This window comes from Rhinolophus sinicus, chromosome 3, assembly GCF_057876585.1.
Source record: "Rhinolophus sinicus isolate RSI-liver-muscle chromosome 3, RSI-T2T, whole genome shotgun sequence".
In the NCBI taxonomy this organism is placed as follows: Eukaryota; Metazoa; Chordata; class Mammalia; order Chiroptera; family Rhinolophidae; genus Rhinolophus; species Rhinolophus sinicus.
The window spans coordinates 33,132,890-33,153,779 of NC_142503.1; the positions used below are offsets into that span (position 1 = coordinate 33,132,890).

Here is a 20,890-nt window from a genome sequence, read left to right on the forward strand (position 1 = left end):
GGGAGCTAGATTGAATCATTTGCTAAACTCTAATATTTTAAATTTATAAACTTCAGAAGAAAGATAGCTTTTGAAGCTGACAAAAAAACAATCAGAGAACAGCAGTCTTTTTGTGTGCTGCCCAGAAAGTCAGTTACAAAGTGGTCCTATTGTGTTTCTCATAATTTACATTTACTTTTTTGGCAGAGCAGAAAGGAAAAAAATAAGAAGTCAAACTTGGAGGCATACAACAAAAATGAAAGAAGGCATTTTTATTTTAAAATGTCCCCCTGACATTTAGACATCTACAAAACCCAATATTTAACATTTACAGGAGATAAAACAGTGAAAGAAATAGCAGCTGTTTTTCTGTGATGTCACTGAACAGGTGTGATACCATTTCATACCACAGAAATTGGATGGATCTCTTGCTGATGCCCATAGGAGGCCCATATGGAGCCAGTATTGACCTGTGTTGCATTTCCTCAGATTGGCCAGAAAATACCCCAGGCCAACAAAAGAGTCCTGGTGACTGATCTGTGCCGATTCAGAGCAGACATTCTCCCAAACAGATCAATACTATCCAAGGTGCAGCTGAAAAACAGGATGAGCTTGTATCACTGAACAAACACCAACCTGCTTATTCACAAAGGCAAGAGCAACACAACACTTGTGTTTTCCACAGTGTGTTTGCCAGTGACCTCAACCCTGACCCACAGAGCCACCCTCTTTGGTGCAAGAAGTAATCCCCTATCGGGTCTGCCTCTGGTACTGGAGCATGCCAATGAGTGGTGGCATTTTTTTTTACAATGAGAGCTACTGTGTCTGCTCTGGCCTACCCTAGACAATTACATGATCCTAAAGCAGCTAGTCAATGCAGTTGATTTAGTCAAATGGCCGGTCTGAGTATTTGGCATTATGTAAACAAAATATAAAATAGAAACAGAATTTTTACTTTTCACACAACAGTTGGAATTGTGTGGACACACCTTGGATTAAATTAATTTAGAAAGTTTTTATGACACCAGTTGTTTCCATATACATAAACTAAAATAACTATCTGGATAAACCAAACACTTTTGCTCAAACATCCAGATAAGTCTTTTCTGTTTAACCTCCAAAATTGCCTCTGTTATATTTTTCATTTAGTCACATAGATCCTCGCCCCCCCCCCAAAAAAAGAGGTCATATTGTATATATCTGTATGCTTTTTATATTAACATATTATATGTGCACATGTAAATGAATGAATGAAGATCTAATAAGAACATGAAAGTTGCATCACTATTTTCCTTGCTATAAGGTGACAAAATAGGAAAAAATTATGGTTTTGAAAACAATCTTCCCCAAAGTATTGAGAAAATAAACTTGAATCAAGATGTGACCCTACATTTCTCTAGGCAAGAAGACTACATATATGAGTCTCCATGAATAAAATTGTAATGTTTCATATGGTCGTAGGGTGAAAAATCTAATTACAATCAGATTTTTCCCCACCTTCCAGAGGCTACAGCAGATTAAGGACTAATAAATCTATTTAAACAGGGGGCAAATATAAAGTTTGTAATTATGTTTGGGTCTTAAATTTTTTTAATGGTTATTGGTAGCACTGCTATAAGATCCAACCATCTACCATCTAAGATATTTTATGTATTTCGAATATTTATATTTCAACCCTAGATACATGGTTTAATAAACCTAGCTAGAACAGAAGCTGTGTCTCTTGCTGCCATTAAAAGGCAAATTTGAACCAAAGAAAAAGTCAAGTGACAATAATTGTTAGCCTTCTCCTTTTCTTCAACTGTTTTCTCTGGGGGGAAAAAGACTCGAAGGGGAGAAAACAACGTTTCGCTCCAGCATGTTACTATATAAGCACTATATCTACCTCCCTGAATAAAGAAGAAATAAATTCAACTTTGGATCTCTGCCATTGAGCACCGGCTCCCGCAAAAGGGGACAGTTTGCTATTAATTGTTAATGTCGTCTGCCATTAGAGGGCACTAAACAGCTCTACATTAATGCTGCATTGGAGGGAAGAGAGAAAGGAAGACGGGAAAAGAAAGAGGGAGGGAGAAGAAGGGGGGAGAGCAAGAGGGAGGGAAAGAGAAGAGACGAGAAGGGGTGGGAGGGCAGGAGGGAAAGAGAGAAGAGGGAAGAGAGAATGAATAAATCTGGAAAGATTAAGAAGGATGTGGAGCCCCAGAACCGTCTGAAGTGAGCAAAAAAACAGTCCCCACCCCGTCGTTCCCCGGTCGCCTGCGCCCCCCCCCCCCCCCCCCCCCGTCCTTAGGACGGTAATTATAAAGCGAAAAGCAGCGGCGAGGTCACCGGTTTTTACCAGCCTGCTGCACCGAATGCGCGCGGTGCAGGTGCGGCGGCCGCGGGGCTTTGTGATTCATGCCCACTTTGAAAGGGGGGCTTGGGCCCGTCTGAGAGGCACCCAAACAACTGTCTTCTAATATTAGCACGGCTGTATTTCGGGATCTATTATAGTCTGTCCAGACAGATCCCATTGTAATGGGATCTTTTATTAAAAGATTAGCACTATCTCCTGCAGTTGGTGGAAAAAAATCTGTTATCACTGAGTTATTTGCAGTTGTGGAGGGAGTGGGAGAGGGAGTTGGTAGACGATGAGGGGCGGGAGGGCGAAAGGAGAAGTGGGGGGGCGGTCTGGCCGAGGGAGGTTGGAGGAGGCGGCGAAGAGGGGCGGATTTGAAATCCGTAGAACAAATCCCAGTGACCTGCGAATGTCCAAGAATTTTGTCTGCATACTTCGCTGTCTGTTGTCCTTCGGGTTCCAGAAGCGAAAAGAATAGAAATTTAAAAGGCGGCTTTGGAATAAACAATATAGCATTTTCCGTGAAGTAATCGTTTTATATAAAAGGAAATATCGCCTCTTCAGTTTCATTCAACGATGCCAAAAAATGTTATAAATGAGAGACCCGCCAACTTTCAGCGAAGAATGCCAGGCACTGTGCTTAATAAACTGAGGCTACAGAAGTTCATTATGGATGTTGCAATCTTTTTTATTCCGCGAATTGAGAGAGAGAGAGAGAGAGAGAGAGAGAGAGAGAGAGAGAGAGAGAAGAGAGAAGAGAGAAGAGAGAAGAGAGAGAGAGAGAGAGAGAGAGAGAGAGAGAGAGAGAGAGAGAAGAGAGAGAGAGAGAGAGAGAGAGAGAGAGAGAGAGAAGAGAGAGAGGACAGAAACCGGGGAGTCTCCGAGCCGGGGGAGGGGGGCAGACCGCCTACGTCGGCGCCCCGGCTCCGGGCTGCGACTCCAGACGCGGCGAAGTGAAAGGGGAGGAAAGAAAGGGAGAGCGCGAGACTGACGGGGGGAGGCCGGGCCTGAGGTGTTAAACATTTTTGTTTGCTTCTGACTCGTCGAGACCAGGGCCGCGTATCGGCCACGCTCAGCCGGGGTGGATTGCCTGGTTTCTTGGCTACAGCTCTGGGCTGGGGGTGGCCGCAAAGTAAGCACGCACAGACCCAGACACAAAATCTCGCCGGGTCCCGCGACCAGGCAGCGGGGGCCTAAAACCGCAGCGCGCCCCGGCGAAGCCGCGGGACCGGCGCGCTCTGACCCTACCGCGGGATATTCCAGCAGCTTGGGGCTCACCGGGCGTTTGCAAAGTCTTTCTGGAGCGGGGCTGAGACAGTGCGGAGACAAACTCCCGGGTTTCCCCCGCGCCGCCCGCCGCCTCCTCCTGTGCCCCCACCTCACCACCCCCCCACATACACACACACACACACACACAGCACACACCCGCCACCCTGGGCGCGCCCACGCTGCCTGCGAGCAGCGGCGTGCAGGACTTGAAGTGGGTGTTCTTCCCCACTCCCCACCCCCGAAGCGTCGCCCCCACCCCCCGCCCCGGTCGCCTTCCCCCTCCCTCTCGCTCCTACGCAAATAAGAACTCAGCGATTCCCCTCCACCGCTTTGATTTCGGGCACCTCCAACAGATAATTGGGAAGGGTTTCCAGAAGGTGGGAAATGTCACCTGATTCACACTGAACTTTTAAAAGCTCCCCACCCCCAAGGAGCCGCGCACACCCTCGCTTGCGGCCGCCCTCCCACTGCCCCACACACTGGGAGACCGCCCACCGCAAACCGCTGAGACCCCCGTCTAGATTTAAAGCGCGGCTGCGCCCGGCTTCTGACGTCCATTGAATCGCGCGGGCGGCCGGCGGCGAGCGCGGGGCTGCGCCGGGATCGCTGCGCCCTCCGCCGCTCGCCTCTGCGACGCGCGCCTCTCTGCGAGCCACCCGTTGCCGCGTCCGCTCTCCACGCCGCCGCGCTCTTCGCCCCGCGCCTGCCCCCAGGATGGTCCGTCCCAGGCACCAGCCCGGCGGGCTTTGCCTCCTGCTGCTGCTGCTCTGCCAGTTCATGGAGGACCGCAGCGCCCAGGGTAAGCGACAGTGGATGCGCTGGGGGGCTCGGCTGAGGGCAGGGGCTTGTACTTTTCTGTCGTCCCCACTTGGTCTGTTCTGATAAACGCTGCTCTCAGAAGATGTTGGACCAACTTAACGACTCTGGGATGAAAAGGAGTGGGGAAATAAGGCAGTGACACTTTAGAACTGGGAGCCTAGTTTGGAGCGTGGTTATCCTTAAAAAGGAAAGGGAGTGAGCCGGAGTCTTTCTCAGTAGTTAGGTTTTGATGCTCCAAGTTCTGGACATAATGAGTTTAGATGTTATCTCTCCCGTTTGGCTCTGAAGGGGAGAAGCATCAGTAGCCTGGAGATTTCAGTCGACCTATTTGCTAACCTCTTTACCTCCCACACCTTTTGGATACTTTAAAAAATGACTGGGGTTCGAGGGTGGGTTGGATATTAAAATTTCTTAGGTGGCTGGGGGACGTGGTTTTAGAAACTTTGCCCAAACTTGGAAATGTGGGTGCTGAAAATTTTAGAGGGAAGTAGCTTTCTGCCTAGGGAATGCTAGTTCCAACCCCCTCCCCCGAACCCTGAAAAAAAAAAAAAGACCCAAATTATTACCCCGGAGTGTTTTGAGTAGTTTACAGTTTTTTTCCCCTTTGACTCATTCTTCTGTTAACTTTCTGTAGAACAGTAAGGATCCCACAACTGATTTAAATTCTGAGATGCATTGAAAGCAAATTTCTAAAGTTTGTTTTCTCTAAATTAGATTTATTTCAATTAGTCTTTGAGCAGATTTTTAAAAATAATAGATTATGGTCCAATTAAAATTATATGGATGATACGTAAGCAGTCTGCTTGCCTAACTCAAATCCGAACATTAAAAAGCGGGGATGATGGGGGAATTACTTGCAAAGATTTCTTGGTAGGTATGAGATAGGCATGTGTTACCGTGAAATGGTAGGAAGCCTCCTCCCCCCTCCTTTTTTTCGCGTACACTTTTCTTGAGACAGATGTGTAAACTTTCCGGGCTTTAGCGTTAACATTTTCAGTGTGTTGTAAACGGCCCCCTCCCCCACCCCACCCCCACCTCCGGGCACTGCCCCTAGCTGTCTGCCCCGCACTACTCTGAGTTGCCCGCCTTTCGGGGCGAGGCGCTGCCTGAGTGCGGGGGACTTGGGCGCCGCGGAGAGCAGCCCTCGGAGATTTCGAAAGATCGCGGTGGCCGCGGGCGTCCTCTGGGTCTGGCGGATTGCAAAACGGGCCCGTCGGGCGGGCTGCGCCTCGAGGCCGCGCGGGGCAGCTCCGGGCAGGAACCAGTTGCTTTTTTGCTTTCATTTTTCCCAAGTGCCTTTTGCTTGATTTGTTCCTGTGTGTTGTGTCTGTCTCGGTCCCTCTCTTTTTCTTTTTCTCTCAAGTTCTACTTTCTTAACCCCTGTCACAAATAATACCCACACTGCCTACAAAAAACCAACATGTAAAAACATCCGTCGCATCCTGTTTTTGTCAAGTTCTTTAATCTGCTCTTCGAGTCGCTGCAGGTTATGAAATGGGACGAATAAAAGTAAACAGTCTAGTAAAAGTCAATGCAAGCTGCACGTGTTGTGTCTGGGTCACTGGTAACTGACATTGATATGGCTGGGGCGCTCTGGCTTCTGCCTCTCACCCTCCCTCCCCCTCGCCCACCTCCCATCTCTTCAGTCTGGGTCCCCCGCCCCCCCTTTCCCCACTCCTTCACTCCGATTTATTTTGTGCTTTTCTTTCCCGTCTCCTTCTCCTCCAGTTCACTCCCTCATCCCCGCCGGGTCTCCTTCCCCTGCTTGTTCGCGGCCTCCCTCTCCCCTTATCCCCGCCACTTTCACCCACCTCCCCACCCCTGCCTCCTTGCAGCTGGGAATTGCTGGCTCCGCCAGGCGAAAAACGGCCGCTGCCAGGTCCTGTACAAGACAGAACTGAGCAAGGAGGAGTGCTGCAGCACCGGCCGCCTGAGCACTTCGTGGACTGAGGAGGATGTAAATGACAACACGCTGTTCAAGTGGATGATTTTCAACGGGGGCGCCCCCAACTGCATCCCCTGTAAAGGTAGAACTGTTCCCCAATTTGCAGGCCCTCAGTAGAGGGCGTCTTACCCTCAACTTCCCCACTGCCCAGCTTTGTTCGTGGGTCTCCCCTATCTTCCCCCAGCCTTGGTAAGCCATTAGGGTTGAATCTTGCTTGTTACACACTACAGGCAAAACAAGGTACGCAAAGGTTCCCGGACTTCTTAGCCAAGTGTGGTGGTGAAGCCAACCACCCCACCTCGCTATCTGAGAGAGATTGGGTATGGGGAGAGGCCAATTGTCGTTCCCTCCCCCACTTTACCCCATCCTCAACTTCTAGGAGAGAGCCTGGGCCCCTGGGGTGCTAACTGATGGCTGCACAATTGTGATTGTGCAAGGCCCCCGCCCCCAACGGTCGTCCTGGCTGGCCTGCATACTGCCTGGCCCTAGTTTTAATCTATGCCTCTTTCCAAATGGTAGAAACATGCGAGAACGTGGACTGTGGACCCGGGAAAAAATGCCGAATGAACAAGAAGAACAAACCTCGCTGCGTCTGTGCCCCGGATTGCTCCAACATCACTTGGAAAGGTCCAGTCTGTGGGCTGGACGGGAAAACCTACCGCAATGAATGTGCACTCCTCAAGGCCAGATGTAAAGAGCAGCCGGAATTAGAAGTCCAGTACCAGGGCAAATGTAAAAGTAGGTCCTACATGCCTCCCCTCCTCCAGCTTTCCCTCCTCCAGCTTTCTAAAGCTGCAGTAGACCCACCATAAAATTGAATAGATGGGAGGGGTAGACCCACCCTAAGATTGAAGAGATGGGAGGTCAGCGAGGAGGAGGGAGGGCAAGAGCCGGAAGCCAGAGCTCCACAGCCATATCAAGGTCAGTTATCAGTGACCCACCCTAGTGGAGATGTGTTGTCCACTGTAAGAGCCTAATAATAATGACCAAATAAAGGAACCCTTTTCTAAAGTTTTAAAGACTCCTTAAGAATAGTGAAAAGACCAACCTAGAGTTTGGGCTCCCAAAGTACCTTTTGAAAGCTGGATGCTTCCATTTTGTGATTTCCTTGATAATAGCAAATGCTCACTCCCTAAGGACCTGCAGGTGCCTATTAATGTGTGTTTCCCTCTTTGTTTCAGAGACTTGTCGGGATGTTTTCTGTCCAGGCAGCTCCACGTGTGTGGTGGACCAGACTAATAATGCTTACTGTGTGACATGTAACCGGATTTGCCCGGAGCCCACCTCCTCTGAACAGTATCTCTGTGGGAATGATGGAGTGACCTATTCCAGTGCCTGTCATCTGAGAAAGGCTACCTGCCTACTGGGCAGATCCATTGGATTAGCCTATGAGGGAAAGTGTATCAGTAGGTATTCTGGATCGAGGAATGAAAAGAGAAAATAGGAGCAAAAAGGCTAGTTCTAGTGTTAGAACTGTGGGGTTAACCAATAAATAAGCCCATAGCCTCCCCAACTGCAAAGTTTCACCAAAGAGAGAACTACTCTCCAGTGACCGATCACAGCTTTCCTCAAGGAAATCGTTGTCTTCCAGAAACGTTCGCATATACAGAGGGTGCCAAAAAAACGTATACACATTTTAAGAAGGAAAAAACTATTAAAATTGGAATACTCCATATATACCGATAACAAAAGATGAATAGAAGTCGTGTCTACATTTTTTGGCACCCCCAGTATATTGAAATGCCAGCAAGAAACAGGAAACAATTTCGTCATAGAAAACTTAGAACTCACACAATTTTGCACATTTTTTTAAGTGCTATACTTGCTGAAAGCTAGAAATAATTATTTAACAGTTCTTAAAATCTATCATTAGATTCTGATAACTAATGGAATTATTTCTTTTTTAAAAAAAGATCCCCCTGTGGGAAGTCTTCAAATACATATTTAACTCAAGGATACTGTGAAATCCTGTTAAAAAAAAAAAAAAATTTTCATGCATTAATATAGTATGTAGGAAACGGGGGAGTGGGGACGAGGGCGTTTGTGTGTTTTCAATTTTATTATGAAGTATTTTTGCATAATATCTTTGTTATCCCCATTAGTAAGTACTAGGATATAGGTCATATGTTTATATTTCTTGATAGGGGAATAGAGAAAGGGAAAATCAATTTACTAATCACAGGTATATTATATCCTAGAAGCAAAGTCCTGTGAAGATATCCAGTGCACTGGTGGAAAAAAGTGTTTATGGGATTTCAAGGTTGGCAGAGGCCGATGTTCCCTCTGCGATGAGCTGTGCCCTGAGAGTAAGTCTGAGGAGCCTGTCTGTGCCAGTGACAATGCCACTTACGCCAGCGAGTGTGCCATGAAGGAAGCTGCCTGCTCCTCAGGTGTGCTGCTGGAAGTAAAGCACTCCGGATCTTGTAACTGTAAGTGCGGTTTTTAAACTTGCTGCAATTTAAGGCTTTCCCAGGCAAGCCCTAGGGAATGGAGAAGTGAAAAGCACGTAAACCTCCCCATGTAAGCCCACTTCTGTTTAAATTAGGTAGCTGCTAAACTTCACCAGCAATTCAGAGATCCACAGAAAAATTCCCTGGATTGTTTCCTAGCTTTGAAAACTTGTCCAATGAGCATCAATGGGGTTGCCTCTAAAAACCTATTTCTAGTCATTTGCCCCTAATTCTTTTGCTTTAGTAGTATGCTTTGCTGTTTGCTTTATTAACACTTGAATCTCAACTAACTGCTTCAAAAGTTGTTTTTTCTTTTTGTTTTTTTTTCTTTTTCAAAGACAGCTTTATATTATCATGCCCAGGCTGCTGCTTTCGCAGTTGCCTCTACTAACTCTGAAATAAGGACCCAAAGCAGTTATACCTAGAACACAAGAGCGCTTTTTATCTAATTTCAGGAATCTGCCCGTAAAACCTGAGCCATTGATTCTTCAGAACTTTCTGCAGTTTTTGACTTCATAGATTATGGTGGTTTTTTTTTTTTTAATTTTTTAAACTTATTGCATAACAGCAGATGCCAAAAACAAACAAAAAAAGCATCTCACTGCAAGTCACATAAAAATGCAACGCTGTAATATGGCTGTATCAGAGGGCTTTGAAAACATACACTGAGCTGCTTCCGTGCTGTTGTTGTCCATATTTAAACAACAGCTCCCCTGTATTCCCCCATCTAGCCATTTCGGAAGACACCGAGGAAGAGGAAGAAGATGAAGACCAGGACTACAGCTTTCCTATATCTTCCATTCTAGAGTGGTAAACCCTCCACCAATGTTCAGTGTTGACATAGCCTTTGGGCAAAAAGGAAAAAAAAAAAAAAGAAAAAGAAAAAGAAAAAATATATTGTCCATACTGTAAATAAGTGTATGCTTATTTATTTGGGGGGAAAACTATACATAAAGGACCTTTGTCCTAAAGCTCTCTCCCATGCCACCTTGTTACTCATTGGACACGGAGAGGCAGTCATTGTGAGGTCTACTGGATGAGGCCCATAGTTGAGACTTGTAGACATTTATTTATACTGTGTCATGTTTTATAATTTATACATAAAATGTCTGGTTGACTGTACACCTTGTTTTTGAAGAAATTTATTCGTGAAAGGAAGAGCAGTTGTTATTTATTGTGAGGTCTCTTGCTTGTAAAGTAAAAGCTTTTTTTTTCTTGTAAACCATTTAAGTCCATTCCTTATGATTCACTCACTCATCTGTCTCCCTTCATTTCACTGTTGTTAGACTCTTTTTCACTTTAACAAATTTGCATGTCAGTTTCTGTCATGTTTATTTATTGGATTCTCTGCTGCCTGTTCTGTACATACATGATCCTCGGGTTTTGTTTACAAGGAATCTTGACTGACCAAAAGGCATTATAACTGACTCAAATAGAAGGTACAGAGGATAATCTTTGAGGAAACTCCTACTTTAGTTCTCTTGTGATGAAGGCATTCGTGAGAGGGTGTGATAGCAATGTTAGACTTCTAATAATGTACTTCTAAGATGTTACAGATCCAAAGAAATTGACTGATATGGGTGTTGGGAGATTTAAGGAAGGGGAATGAATGCTACACTCTCAACCTTTTGTTAGGTGTTTCCTTTAAGCTAGTCGGCTGTACCTTTTGAATTAGTTATTTTTCAACCAATGTGTCACTAAAAGTTATATCAAAGCTTTATCAGTTCAAGTTTCTTGCTTTTCATAATACTTTTTTCTGATGCAATTTTATATTTTCAAACATGGCAAGTTAAATATAAATTCATTTAAATATATAGTTTTGTACTTTTCTACCATGTAAATGTGCAATGTATATAAAAGTTATAATGTGTATTTGTAAATAAACGATGAGTGAAAAAATAAAAAAATTTTAAAAAGCCAATGGTCTCAATTGCTGATATGATTTCAAAGAAGTTGTTTGGGCTTTTGAGTAAAAATGTGTTTAATACGTTTGCTGAGAAATAGTTATCACTGAAATTAGGTGGCCAGGACAAATGGAAGCTCCAAAGCAAAGTAAATTACAAATCACTTCAGTGGAGTTTGAAAGATAAAGAGACCTGAGATCCAGCAAACCCTTTGTAGGATTAGCAGCATACCTGTGACTAACCACAGGAGAAAAGGGACTACAGGTATGAGTTTTCCTCCCTCCCTGCAATGTAGGGAGCCTAAAATTTCCTCTTTAAAAACACCATCTTAGCTGTTCTTGCAAGCTTATCTCCATACTCATAGCCAGGGGCACCGTTTATGTTTCCTCATCTAAATAAAGTGGACCTTACACATTTAAAATACAGCACATGTCACAAGGAAAAGTAAAAATAGGCTAATATTGGATAAGCACATTTTAGAGATCAGACTATCAACTATAGAAATAAGCATAGTGTTGGAATTCTAGGGACTTAGTGAAGGGAGGAAGCGGTAGGGGTGGATTTCCGAGATGTCCTTGTTTCATTAGGACTAAATGACACTCGAGGACTTGTCAATATTTTGCAGTTAACCCTAGCCAAGTCACTATTAGAAGCTCAGATTGGCATGTGGGGCATCAGTGGTCGCTGTAATTGGTTGTAATAAATAGTAACTAGATAATCATGTTTCCAATTCATTGCATGCTAATTCATTGCCTAAGGACATTAAAAATATCAAAAGTGCAAGATGCGAAGAAGTGAGGATTGGTACCGTGGGAGGGAAAGAACAAAGAAAAGTCAATACTGCCAACATTACTAAAAAATATGTTTTTTCTTTCAAAGACCGTGACCCAAGTTCGTTTTTAAAAGTTTATCCCTTTTGTGAAAACCCTCTTTAAATAACCATTTAAAATGATCATAGGAGACTGTTGTTGGCTCTCAGCTGTGGTCACCAAATGAGAAATTTGGTGAAGACCGAGGGACCTCTTGGGTAGTGCTTGTATGATTCTGAATTTGTAGGGTTTTGTTAGCCTTCAGCCCAGGTTCCCAGAGAGAGGAGAAAAGGGCCAAAGACAAATCCAGGAGAAGACAAGGGTCATGACTAGTGCCCAGGAGCTACTGGCTTGCCACTAGGGATTGGCTCGTAAAAGGAAAGAGCTGGCAGACATGGTTTCACAGCCCTTCCTGGAGTTTATTTCTTACTCTGTCCTGGTATGGTACAGACACTTTAAAGCTGCCATTGATGATGAGAGTAAAAACGTCAAATTTAACAGGCATGGATGTGTTTCTTGGCAAGGGGGAGTGATAAAATCAACAGCTTGCCTTTAAAACAACATTCAGATTATTTAAAATTTTTATTTCATATTTGTCAGGATTAATCATTCCTCTCAAGAAGAAAAAAAATCTCATTTTCCTTCTTGAAGTTTCCTACTTTTCCAGTAATCCTGCATTAGGCTAATTAGTACCAAAAAACAGAAGTCTCTTTTAAAATTAAAATTAGATTAATATCATTAGGCTATTGTTAGAATTTCAGCTATGATTCAAAAAAGTAATTCACTTAGGCATATAATGTATTTAACAGAAACAGTTCTGGTAACTAGTTTTAATTAGTATGACTACATCCTAATCGTTAGGAATTGCAAAATACCAAGTAATGAAAAATATCAGAAGTATAATTTTCAACAGATGTTCTCTTAAGATTTTTATGTGCTATATGGGTATGATTCCTAGAGTAAGGCAAAAATAAAATCTGGCATAATTAGAATCATTCTCAAACATGACAGCTAAATGCAGTACCTGACCTTAGACTGGGTCCTGTATCCAAGGAGGAAAAAGCTATATATTGACAAAATTGTCCATAGATTATTGTATCAATGCCAAATTCAGTAAATTTGACTGTATTGTGTGATTACTGTATTGTGTTATGTAAGAGAATATTCCTATACTTAGGAAATATACACTGAAGTATTTAGGAGAAATGGCCAAAATGTATGTAACTTACCCTGAAACAATTCAGAAATAAATACTGCTTTATATAGTTTTTTTCCCTCATATGTATTCGAAGAAAGAGCACACAAATGATAAAAGAGTAATATTTAAAAGTAAGTGAATTTGAGTAAAAGGTATATGGGTATTTTTAATATATTTTTGCAAGTTTTCTGTAAATTTGAAATTACATACAAATAAAAAAAGTTTAACATTTTAAAAAGTCATTCTTACAAAGGAGAGGTGCACAGTAGACTACTTCTCCCACTTTCTTGAAAAGCAAGTGAAATATCAGCGTCATTGAAAAACTAATTTTATATGAACAAAAGACTCTGGAAAATAATTCCAGAGACTTTACTTAAAAAATCAAAATTGGCAATAAGAATTCCTGACACTTAAACCACACTTGAACTGAGAAACAGTCTTTTCTTTCCTATAATCATCTTAAAATTTAGAGTGATTAGTAGCTTTGCTAAAACACTCCAAGCACCCAAAACCTCAGTTCTCCCCACTGCTTGCTATATATTATTTGGACAAATAATTTAACCTCTCTGTGCCTGGTTCCCCATGTATGTAATCAGAATAATAAAAGTGTCTCCCTCATAGTAATGTGAGGTTTAAAAGAAATAAGATGAGTAAAGTGCTAACTGTGCTTCCCCGAAAATAAGACCTAGCCGGACAATCAGTTCTAATGCATCTTTCAGAGCGAAAATTAATATAAGACACGGTATTTTATATTATGTCATATCATATCATATACCATATCATATATCATATCATATCATATATAAGACTTGGTCTTATAGTAAAATAAGACTGGGTTTTACATTAATTTTTCTCCAATAGACACATTAGAGCTGATTGCCCGGCTGGCTCTTATTTTCGGGGAAACACGGTAGATCAGTGCCTGGCACATTAAAAAGTCAATAAAAAGTGTCTTCTAGGATTATAATAATTGTCATTAATTAAACAAACAAAAAAAGTGGAATTGTGGCTCATCAACACAATGCAATGAATGAGGAATGGCACCAATCAAGATCAGAAGCACAAGTGTAAGCAATGTTTTTAACGGAAGGTAAATATAATTTGAAAGTATTTTAGCCATTTCAATATTTAACAAAACTTCATGAGGTTCTAGGTGCTATAGCAAAAGTGCACACAGTTCAAAATAACAGATTTAGATACATTATTTCCCTTGGAAATTTAGAAAGCATTCACTCACCCACCAACATTTCCAGTCGCAAAATTAGCCTTTTGTCCTTTTATTCACAGACCCAACATAATCTCTGGTAGTAAACTAAATTAAATCAATCTTCTTTAATTTTGATACATGAAAACTATCGATTCCTAAAGATAGTAATAAACTATTTCCAAACTATCAAAAATCCTAATGTAAATTGCACAATATAAAAAGATGATATATTATTTAATTAATAAGCTCATTTATTAAAGAGCATTTTTCAAAACCTGGGTCCTAATTTGTTTTTCCCGTTCCACTTTCCATTCAGATCAGCATAAGGTCATTCTTCAGCCAAAAGTTGTCATGTAAATAGACTCCAGGCATGCCTGCCCTGCGTATTCAGCAGACCTGCCCAGACATGTCCGAATCCCAGCTTCTATTTAGCTGGAATCCCCCTATGAGTACTGGATGGTCCCTGGGCTTTGCCCTCCTTGGACCTCAGATATCTTGGCTGGCATCATCAAGATTCCTGTGGCTGAGTCCTTCAGACACTTAAAAACATATTCTCTGGATTACACCAAATGTAGTCCTGGCAGAGCTATAATTTGTCATTTTTCTATTTTAAGAATATGGCCCGGGAACCAACTGGTACTGTTAGAGCCAGATATACTCCCACCAAAAGTCTCTTGTATGCATTCCTTAAGGAGTCAGGTCTCTGGCTGAAGAACGAGTCTAAGCTTTTCCGAAGAATTTGGGGCAAGCAAGAAATTAGAAGCAAAGTTACAATCCTGGTGTGGCAGAGGGGGCTCTACACCTCTATTCTAGTTCCAAAAAGAGATCTTGATAGATCTCTATCCTTTTCGGCACCGAAAAAAAAAATGAAAAAAAATGTTGGGATGATTTCATGGTCCTGATGCATCCCATAAATAGTGGTGGCAGTTGAAGACCAAGGTGAAAGCCAGTTGCTATAGCTTCTTGAGATTGCAATGGAAGGGACTGGATTACTCAAAAGGCCAGCAACACCTACAATTCCTAAGGCAGAGTCTTTGATAGATCGGTGCCCCAGAAGAAGTCATCAAAATGGACTTATGGCAATTTATTCATTTGGTATGTGAGACCAGGACCCAGTCAATACAATTCTCACATAGAAACAATGCTACTCATGGTGTAGTGCCTGGACCAATCGCATCAGCATTACCAGGGAGCTTGTTAGAAATACAAGCTCTTGAGCACTACTCCAGAAACACTGAACCAAAGTCAGTGAAAGTAAGGTCCAAGAATCTATTTTTTCACAAGCTCTCCAGGTGATTCTTACGCATGCTAAAGTTTGAGAACAGCTGCCCTAGCATCATTTCAACCTCTGAGGGAACACTGCCTACCTGATGTTCTAAAGGCAACCAGAACACCGTGCATGGGTAGAGCTCTAAGGGAGCCATGTTGAACCCTGTTCCCCCGCCTGACCTGGCCAGGGTTCCCGCACATAATTTAACCTACAGAATTGTACCTGCTGGTGGTAAAGGCACTTGGCCATAGACATCACAAGGCACATTTTTCCTAAGAATATTCTCATCCTCTACCATCTAAATGAGGTATTCCCAATGAGACTTAAGCTGCGTTCTTTAACTTCCTGAGCAATATTTTATATGCATCTCTCTTTCCCATCTCTCTTTCTCTGGCATTTCCAAACCCTCACCACTCTTGTCAAGCAGCATATTCACTCCTACTCTTCTCACTTTCAATGAACTTTATCTCATATATTTAACTAGAAAATTGTTGACATCAGGAAAGAATTACCTCAGCTGGCTAGGAGTTATGGACTTGCCTGTTATCCCTCAAATCCGTATGCGTTGAGTGATAAGTTTCTCAAGAAGAGACTTGCATTTTGAATGAAGAGTAGTGACATTCCACCGTGGTCCTCCCTTCAGTTGATATTTGGTCCACTTCTCTTCCCTGACACTTGCCTGAACTTCTTCCAGATCTGCATTATCTTAGAAGAGCACTTCAGCTTTATTCATGGGGCGGGAAGCCAAAACTGCTACTTGTCTGACCCACCTTTTCCAAGAACAGGGAGATCTAAGCAACCAGATGCAATAGACACGCAGGCTCGAAGAAACTATAAGTTACATCCTTCAAGTATACAGCCAGATGCAGCAGAGTCCCAAGGTCCATAGCATGAAACAAGAGTGAAAGGGTCACTCTCTCAGTTTTCTGCTATTCTTCCCTCCTGGCTTCATATCATTTCCTACCTCATCTCAATGACTTTCCCATCAGAACCTTGTTTCTGTACATTCCTGTCCATTTCCCCACACCCTCTGGCCAAAATCCTAACCATGGATCAGTGAAATCCACCTTCTCCATATCAATACCTACATGTTGCTGAGCGAGGATGAAATCCTCAAAAAGCGCCAGTTCGTGCCTCTACACAAGTATGAGATTTAATTTCAACTGGGTTCTTTAACCTTCTGAGCAATGTTTTATATACATCTCTCTTTCCCATTCCCCTCTCTGGCATTTCCAAACCCTCACCACTCTTGTCAAGCAGCATACCCACTCCTACCTCTATTTAACTAGAAAGTTGTTGACATCCGGAAAAAATTACCTCAGCTTCCTCCACTGCCAGCATTAACCATAAGCTTGCCCAGTTCCATACCATTTCTAATTACCTTCTCTCCAATCTCAGTGAATCTCATTTTCATATCTGTGTTTTCCACCACACCTCACTCCATCTCCAGAAATTCACCACCCATCATTTTAGATTTCTCCCTCTATAATGATTTTATTAACTTGAGCCTATAAATATGCTTCACTATTTTTTTAAAAAATAAAGTTATAGAAAATTGAAATAATATAATTAATAAAGTTTTCCTAACTCAAATACACACACACACACACACACACACACACACACACACACACACACACGTTTTAAGCCCTGGCTAGCCCTTAGGGGGCTGGGCGGCAGGCGGGAAAGCCTTGTGTCTACCTCTAGACACGATCTGCAGAGTAATATCCCCTCTATCTCTACAGCCTCACCTCTCCCACATTCCTCAACCCTCTGCAATTTGGACCTTTCTCCTGTTATTCATCTGAAGAGGTTTGACAAAGATTATCAGTGATTTTCAAGTTCCCAATGCAATCGACATTATTCTGTCCTTATCTAACAGAATGCTCTTTGATTTGTACACTGTTAACCAGATTCTTGTCACTTCCTCTGGCTTTTGTATTCGCATCCCCTCCGATCTCACCATTCTTACGTGGCTTCTTTTATGCCTTGTATTCTCACCAGTAGAGCAGGGATTAAAAGCTGACCACTCATAGACTGTATCTGACTTATATTTTATTTGATCACACAAACCTGTAAAATAATTTTGAATTAGTTGACAATATTTAAAACTTAGGAAATTCCACCAAAAAAAATCTGGATTGTTACTTCCTCTTGAAAAATGTGAAAACCAGGTATCACAGTGTAAGCCAAGAACTCCATCTTCCACTTCCTTGCTTGTCAATCTACACAGTCTTCTGTGTATTCCACAGCATTCCAGTACCATCATGGTTTTCACTTCAATCTACATGCTAGTGGCTGTCGATCCCTATGACCAGCCCTGACACTTTATTGAGCTTCAGATCATACTTCCTCTTCTATGATCAGGAAATTGCACCTCTACGAGAGACCTACACAACCTACTGCCCCCGACAAAGGGGTGCTCCTCACCCTTCTTGTTTCCTAACATAGATTCCTTCCAAATCAAAATCTTATAAGAGTACATCTGCTTGGTCCCTAGCAAGGGAAGCTGGAAAAGGCAGGGTTCATTTTAAATTGGGAAGGTACAATTCAGCCTAGAGAAGAATAAAGTACACAAGATGTCCCAAAGATCTTGGCAGCCACAATGGCGTAGCTATTACTAGATAAGGTAAGTATAAAGTAGTTACAAGTAGAATTGCAAGTGGCTGCAGCCAGAGGGAGAGCATAGGCTTTTCCAATCGTAACAAGGTTCAAGAGTATTTTCTCAGAAGTACTCCACAACCCAGAAGCCATTCATAATCTACTACAAGTCAAATGCTCCATTCAATAAGATGGCAGAGTCTAAAAGCACTCTGCGTTGTCCCAGCACAATTTAGAGGAACATGGTGAGGGCAGAAAAACAGAGTAGAGAACAGCAACATCAGGCAAACACAGAGAAACACAATTTCCTAAATGACAAACGAACGGCAGTTAGCATGTTAGCATTTGGGAGAAGGTTTTGCCAGGGAAAGCTTCCTGAACTCCAGCCTCTAGTGGACGAGGGCAGGAGCCATTTCTGACATATGTGGCACTGGAATCTGAACTCAACCTTAAGCAAAGGCTGGTAGAAAATTAATTCTCTGACATTAGCAAAGACCTTTATATGGGAAAGTCAGCTCTCCAGGGCTGATGACATGGGACAGAGATCTACAGGACAAAAGAAAAAGGATCAGATCAAGGTAAACATTTTCCTTCACTAACATCCAGGGCAGAGGGAATGAAACAGTTTGAAAGTTGTTTTGTTTGACTTATTGTTTATCTGTTTAAAATTCTCCTGAAGTGTTTTACATTTTATGGGCCAATATTACACCCCAATAAAAACCACAATAGTCATCCATTTATATTTTATAACAACAGTTTGGGGTTCAACTATAATTTTTTTAAAAATCTTATATATAACCTCAGTATTAAATCAATGCAAAACATTAACAGTTAGTTGGGAGGAAAATATAAACAAGTTTATAACAATATTTGGTAAACCAATATAAAAATTCAGAATTTGTCAGAGAACTATTGTACCTGTAAAATTTTGTCAAAGCGTCAAGGTGTAAAATTTTGTCAAGGTGTCCAGAATAGTCAAAGACATAGAGACAGAAAGTTTAGTGGTTGCCAAGGTCTGGAGGAATGGAGGAGAAAGAGGGGATGGCTGCTAATGGGTATAGTATTTCTTTACAAGAAGATGTTCTAAAATTGATTGTGCTGATGTTTGCACAATTGTAAATATATAAACACCATGGAATTGTACACTTTAAATGAGTGAATCATATGGTATAGGAATTTTATCTCATAAAACTGTTATTTTTTTTAAATCACCCAGATAATTTAAATGGAAGAATTTAATAATTTCACTTAATTTCCAAATTGTTTTAGTTTTACAAGAATCAATTTATGAAAGACACACATCGTTATACTTTAGCACATTCTAGTTGTGTACCCATATTCAATTTAGATTTCTATACCCTTACACACCAGTTTTGATGGTGGTAAATATAAACCAAGCATTGAAATTATAGCTCTGGAAAATATAGTGATTTTAGTTCAGTGGGAAAAAAAACCCAGAATCTCCATGGATTAAAAATATACCACAGTTTTATCCCAGTTTTATTAGTGTAATAACTGCATTATGACCACAGAGGTGGTTGGAAAAGAGTCAGAATTCTGTGGGGGGAAAAAAATTAATTTACCAATGTACATTTCTTTTAACATTACTAAGAAAATTCTCAGACTAAGACAAAGATAAAAATCCCAGTCTTATCATATACCACTTTTGTACTAAAAGCATTTAGCATAAAATTAAAAGAACAACAACCAAATTCATATAAGAACTTTACCAAAAGAGGAAGAATAATTTTGGTCCCACCTGTCTATCAAAACAGTCACAGTCTTAAGGAAATTAATTACGTTAGCACATGTTTTTACTGGTGTGCTGCCAATGTGTGAGCAAAGTTAATTTTTTCCTCTTTTTATTTATTATTTTTTTTTGGGGGGGAGGGGAACAGGACTTTATTGGGGAACAATGTGTACTTCCAGGACTTTTTTCCAAGTCAAGTTGTTGTCCTTTCAATCTTAGTTGTGGAGGGTGCTGTTCAGCTTCAAGTTGTTGTCCTTTCAGTCTTAGTTATGGAGGGCGCAGCTCAGCTCCAGGTCCAGGTGCCATTGCTAGTTGCAGGGGGCACAGCCCACCATCCCTTGCGGAAGTCGAACCGGCAACCTTGTGGTTGAGAGGACGCGCTCCAACCAACTGAGCCATCTGGGAGGCAGCTCAGCTCAAAGTGCTGTGTTCAATCTTAGTTACAGGGGGCAGAGCCCACCATCCCTTGCGGGACTCAAGGAGTTGAACAGGCAACCTTGTGGTTGAGAGCCTACTGTCCCACGTGGGAATTGAACCGGCAGCCTTGGGAGTTAGGAGCATGGAGCTCTAACCACTTGAGCCACCGGGCCGGACCCCAATTTTTTCTTCTTTTTAGTGAAAAGTGATGCTGGGAAAGAGAATTATTAATTCCTACAGAACAGTTTAATCTATGGTAATATTTTACTTTTACTTGTTACACTTCATCTAGGAAACGAAAAGTTTGCAACTTCTTTTGGCAACTATATTTATACACAATCTTTCTGATAAGAGCAAATTATTCCATCTTTAAGAACAATTTTCATGCCCCAAATAAATATGCTGTATTTCCCACTTAGAAACTAAGCAGAAAATTAGATCCTACCATCTAAATGCTAATTTTCTTTAATTAATTTAAATTATTTTTCACAAATTTGTTTTAAGATTGCAGCTTTCCCTTTCAGAATGTGGAAGGAGGAGAGAGTTAATTCTGTCTTTTCTCCTTAACAAGCTTTTTTGCAAAATCCTCCAGTCTTACTCAGATTCTTATCCTTTAAAGTTGGATGTGCACATTTTTTAAATAATTTTTATTTTTCAATTACAGCAGACATAAAATATTATATTAGTTTCAGGTGTACAACATAGTGAGTAGACATGTATATAACTTATGAAGTGATCCCCTGATAAGTTAAGTACCCGTCTGACACCATACACAGTAATTACAATATTATTGACTATATTATACTCCTTATGCTATACTTAACATACCCATGACTATTTTTGTTGCCACGCAGCAGCCTACCCATCTGTCCCCTCGTACCTACCTCTAAAGAACGGAGAGTCTGTGAGACTAATCCTTTCAGGGACTTTGCTT

At 41.8% G+C, this 20,890-nt stretch overlaps 1 protein-coding gene across 3 annotated transcripts; it reads left to right on the forward strand.

Moving 5' to 3' along the window:
• Nucleotides 1–3,911: 3,911 nt before the first annotated feature.
• Nucleotides 3,912–9,757, forward strand: FST (follistatin). Of its 3 annotated transcripts, none has more exons than XM_019736261.3 (6): nucleotides 3,912–4,385; nucleotides 6,241–6,432; nucleotides 6,870–7,088; nucleotides 7,532–7,756; nucleotides 8,549–8,779; nucleotides 9,256–9,686. In XM_019736261.3, coding segments are annotated over exons 1-6 (954 nt in total). In that variant the 5' UTR covers nucleotides 3,912–4,300; the 3' UTR covers nucleotides 9,258–9,686. The 3 variants fall into 3 exon arrangements, with proteins under 3 accessions (XP_019591820.1, XP_019591822.1, XP_019591819.1); XM_019736263.3 differs by having other exon boundaries at nucleotides 3,914–4,385; nucleotides 9,532–9,757; XM_019736260.3 differs by having other exon boundaries at nucleotides 4,160–4,385; nucleotides 8,552–8,779; nucleotides 9,532–9,757.
• Nucleotides 9,758–20,890: the final 11,133 nt, after the last annotated feature.

Excerpts from the sequence above, each read along its gene's own strand:
- FST (XM_019736263.3), top strand. The coding sequence starts at position 4,301 with ATGGTCCGTCCCAGGCACCAGCCCGGCGGGCTTTGCCTCCTGCTGCTG. Across the intron at positions 7,757-8,548 it reads CTATGAGGGAAAGTGTATCA|AAGCAAAGTCCTGTGAAGAT; the intron begins GTAGGTATTCTG and ends ATTATATCCTAG. Across the intron at positions 8,780-9,531 it reads GCACTCCGGATCTTGTAACT|CCATTTCGGAAGACACCGAG; the intron begins GTAAGTGCGGTT and ends TCCCCCATCTAG.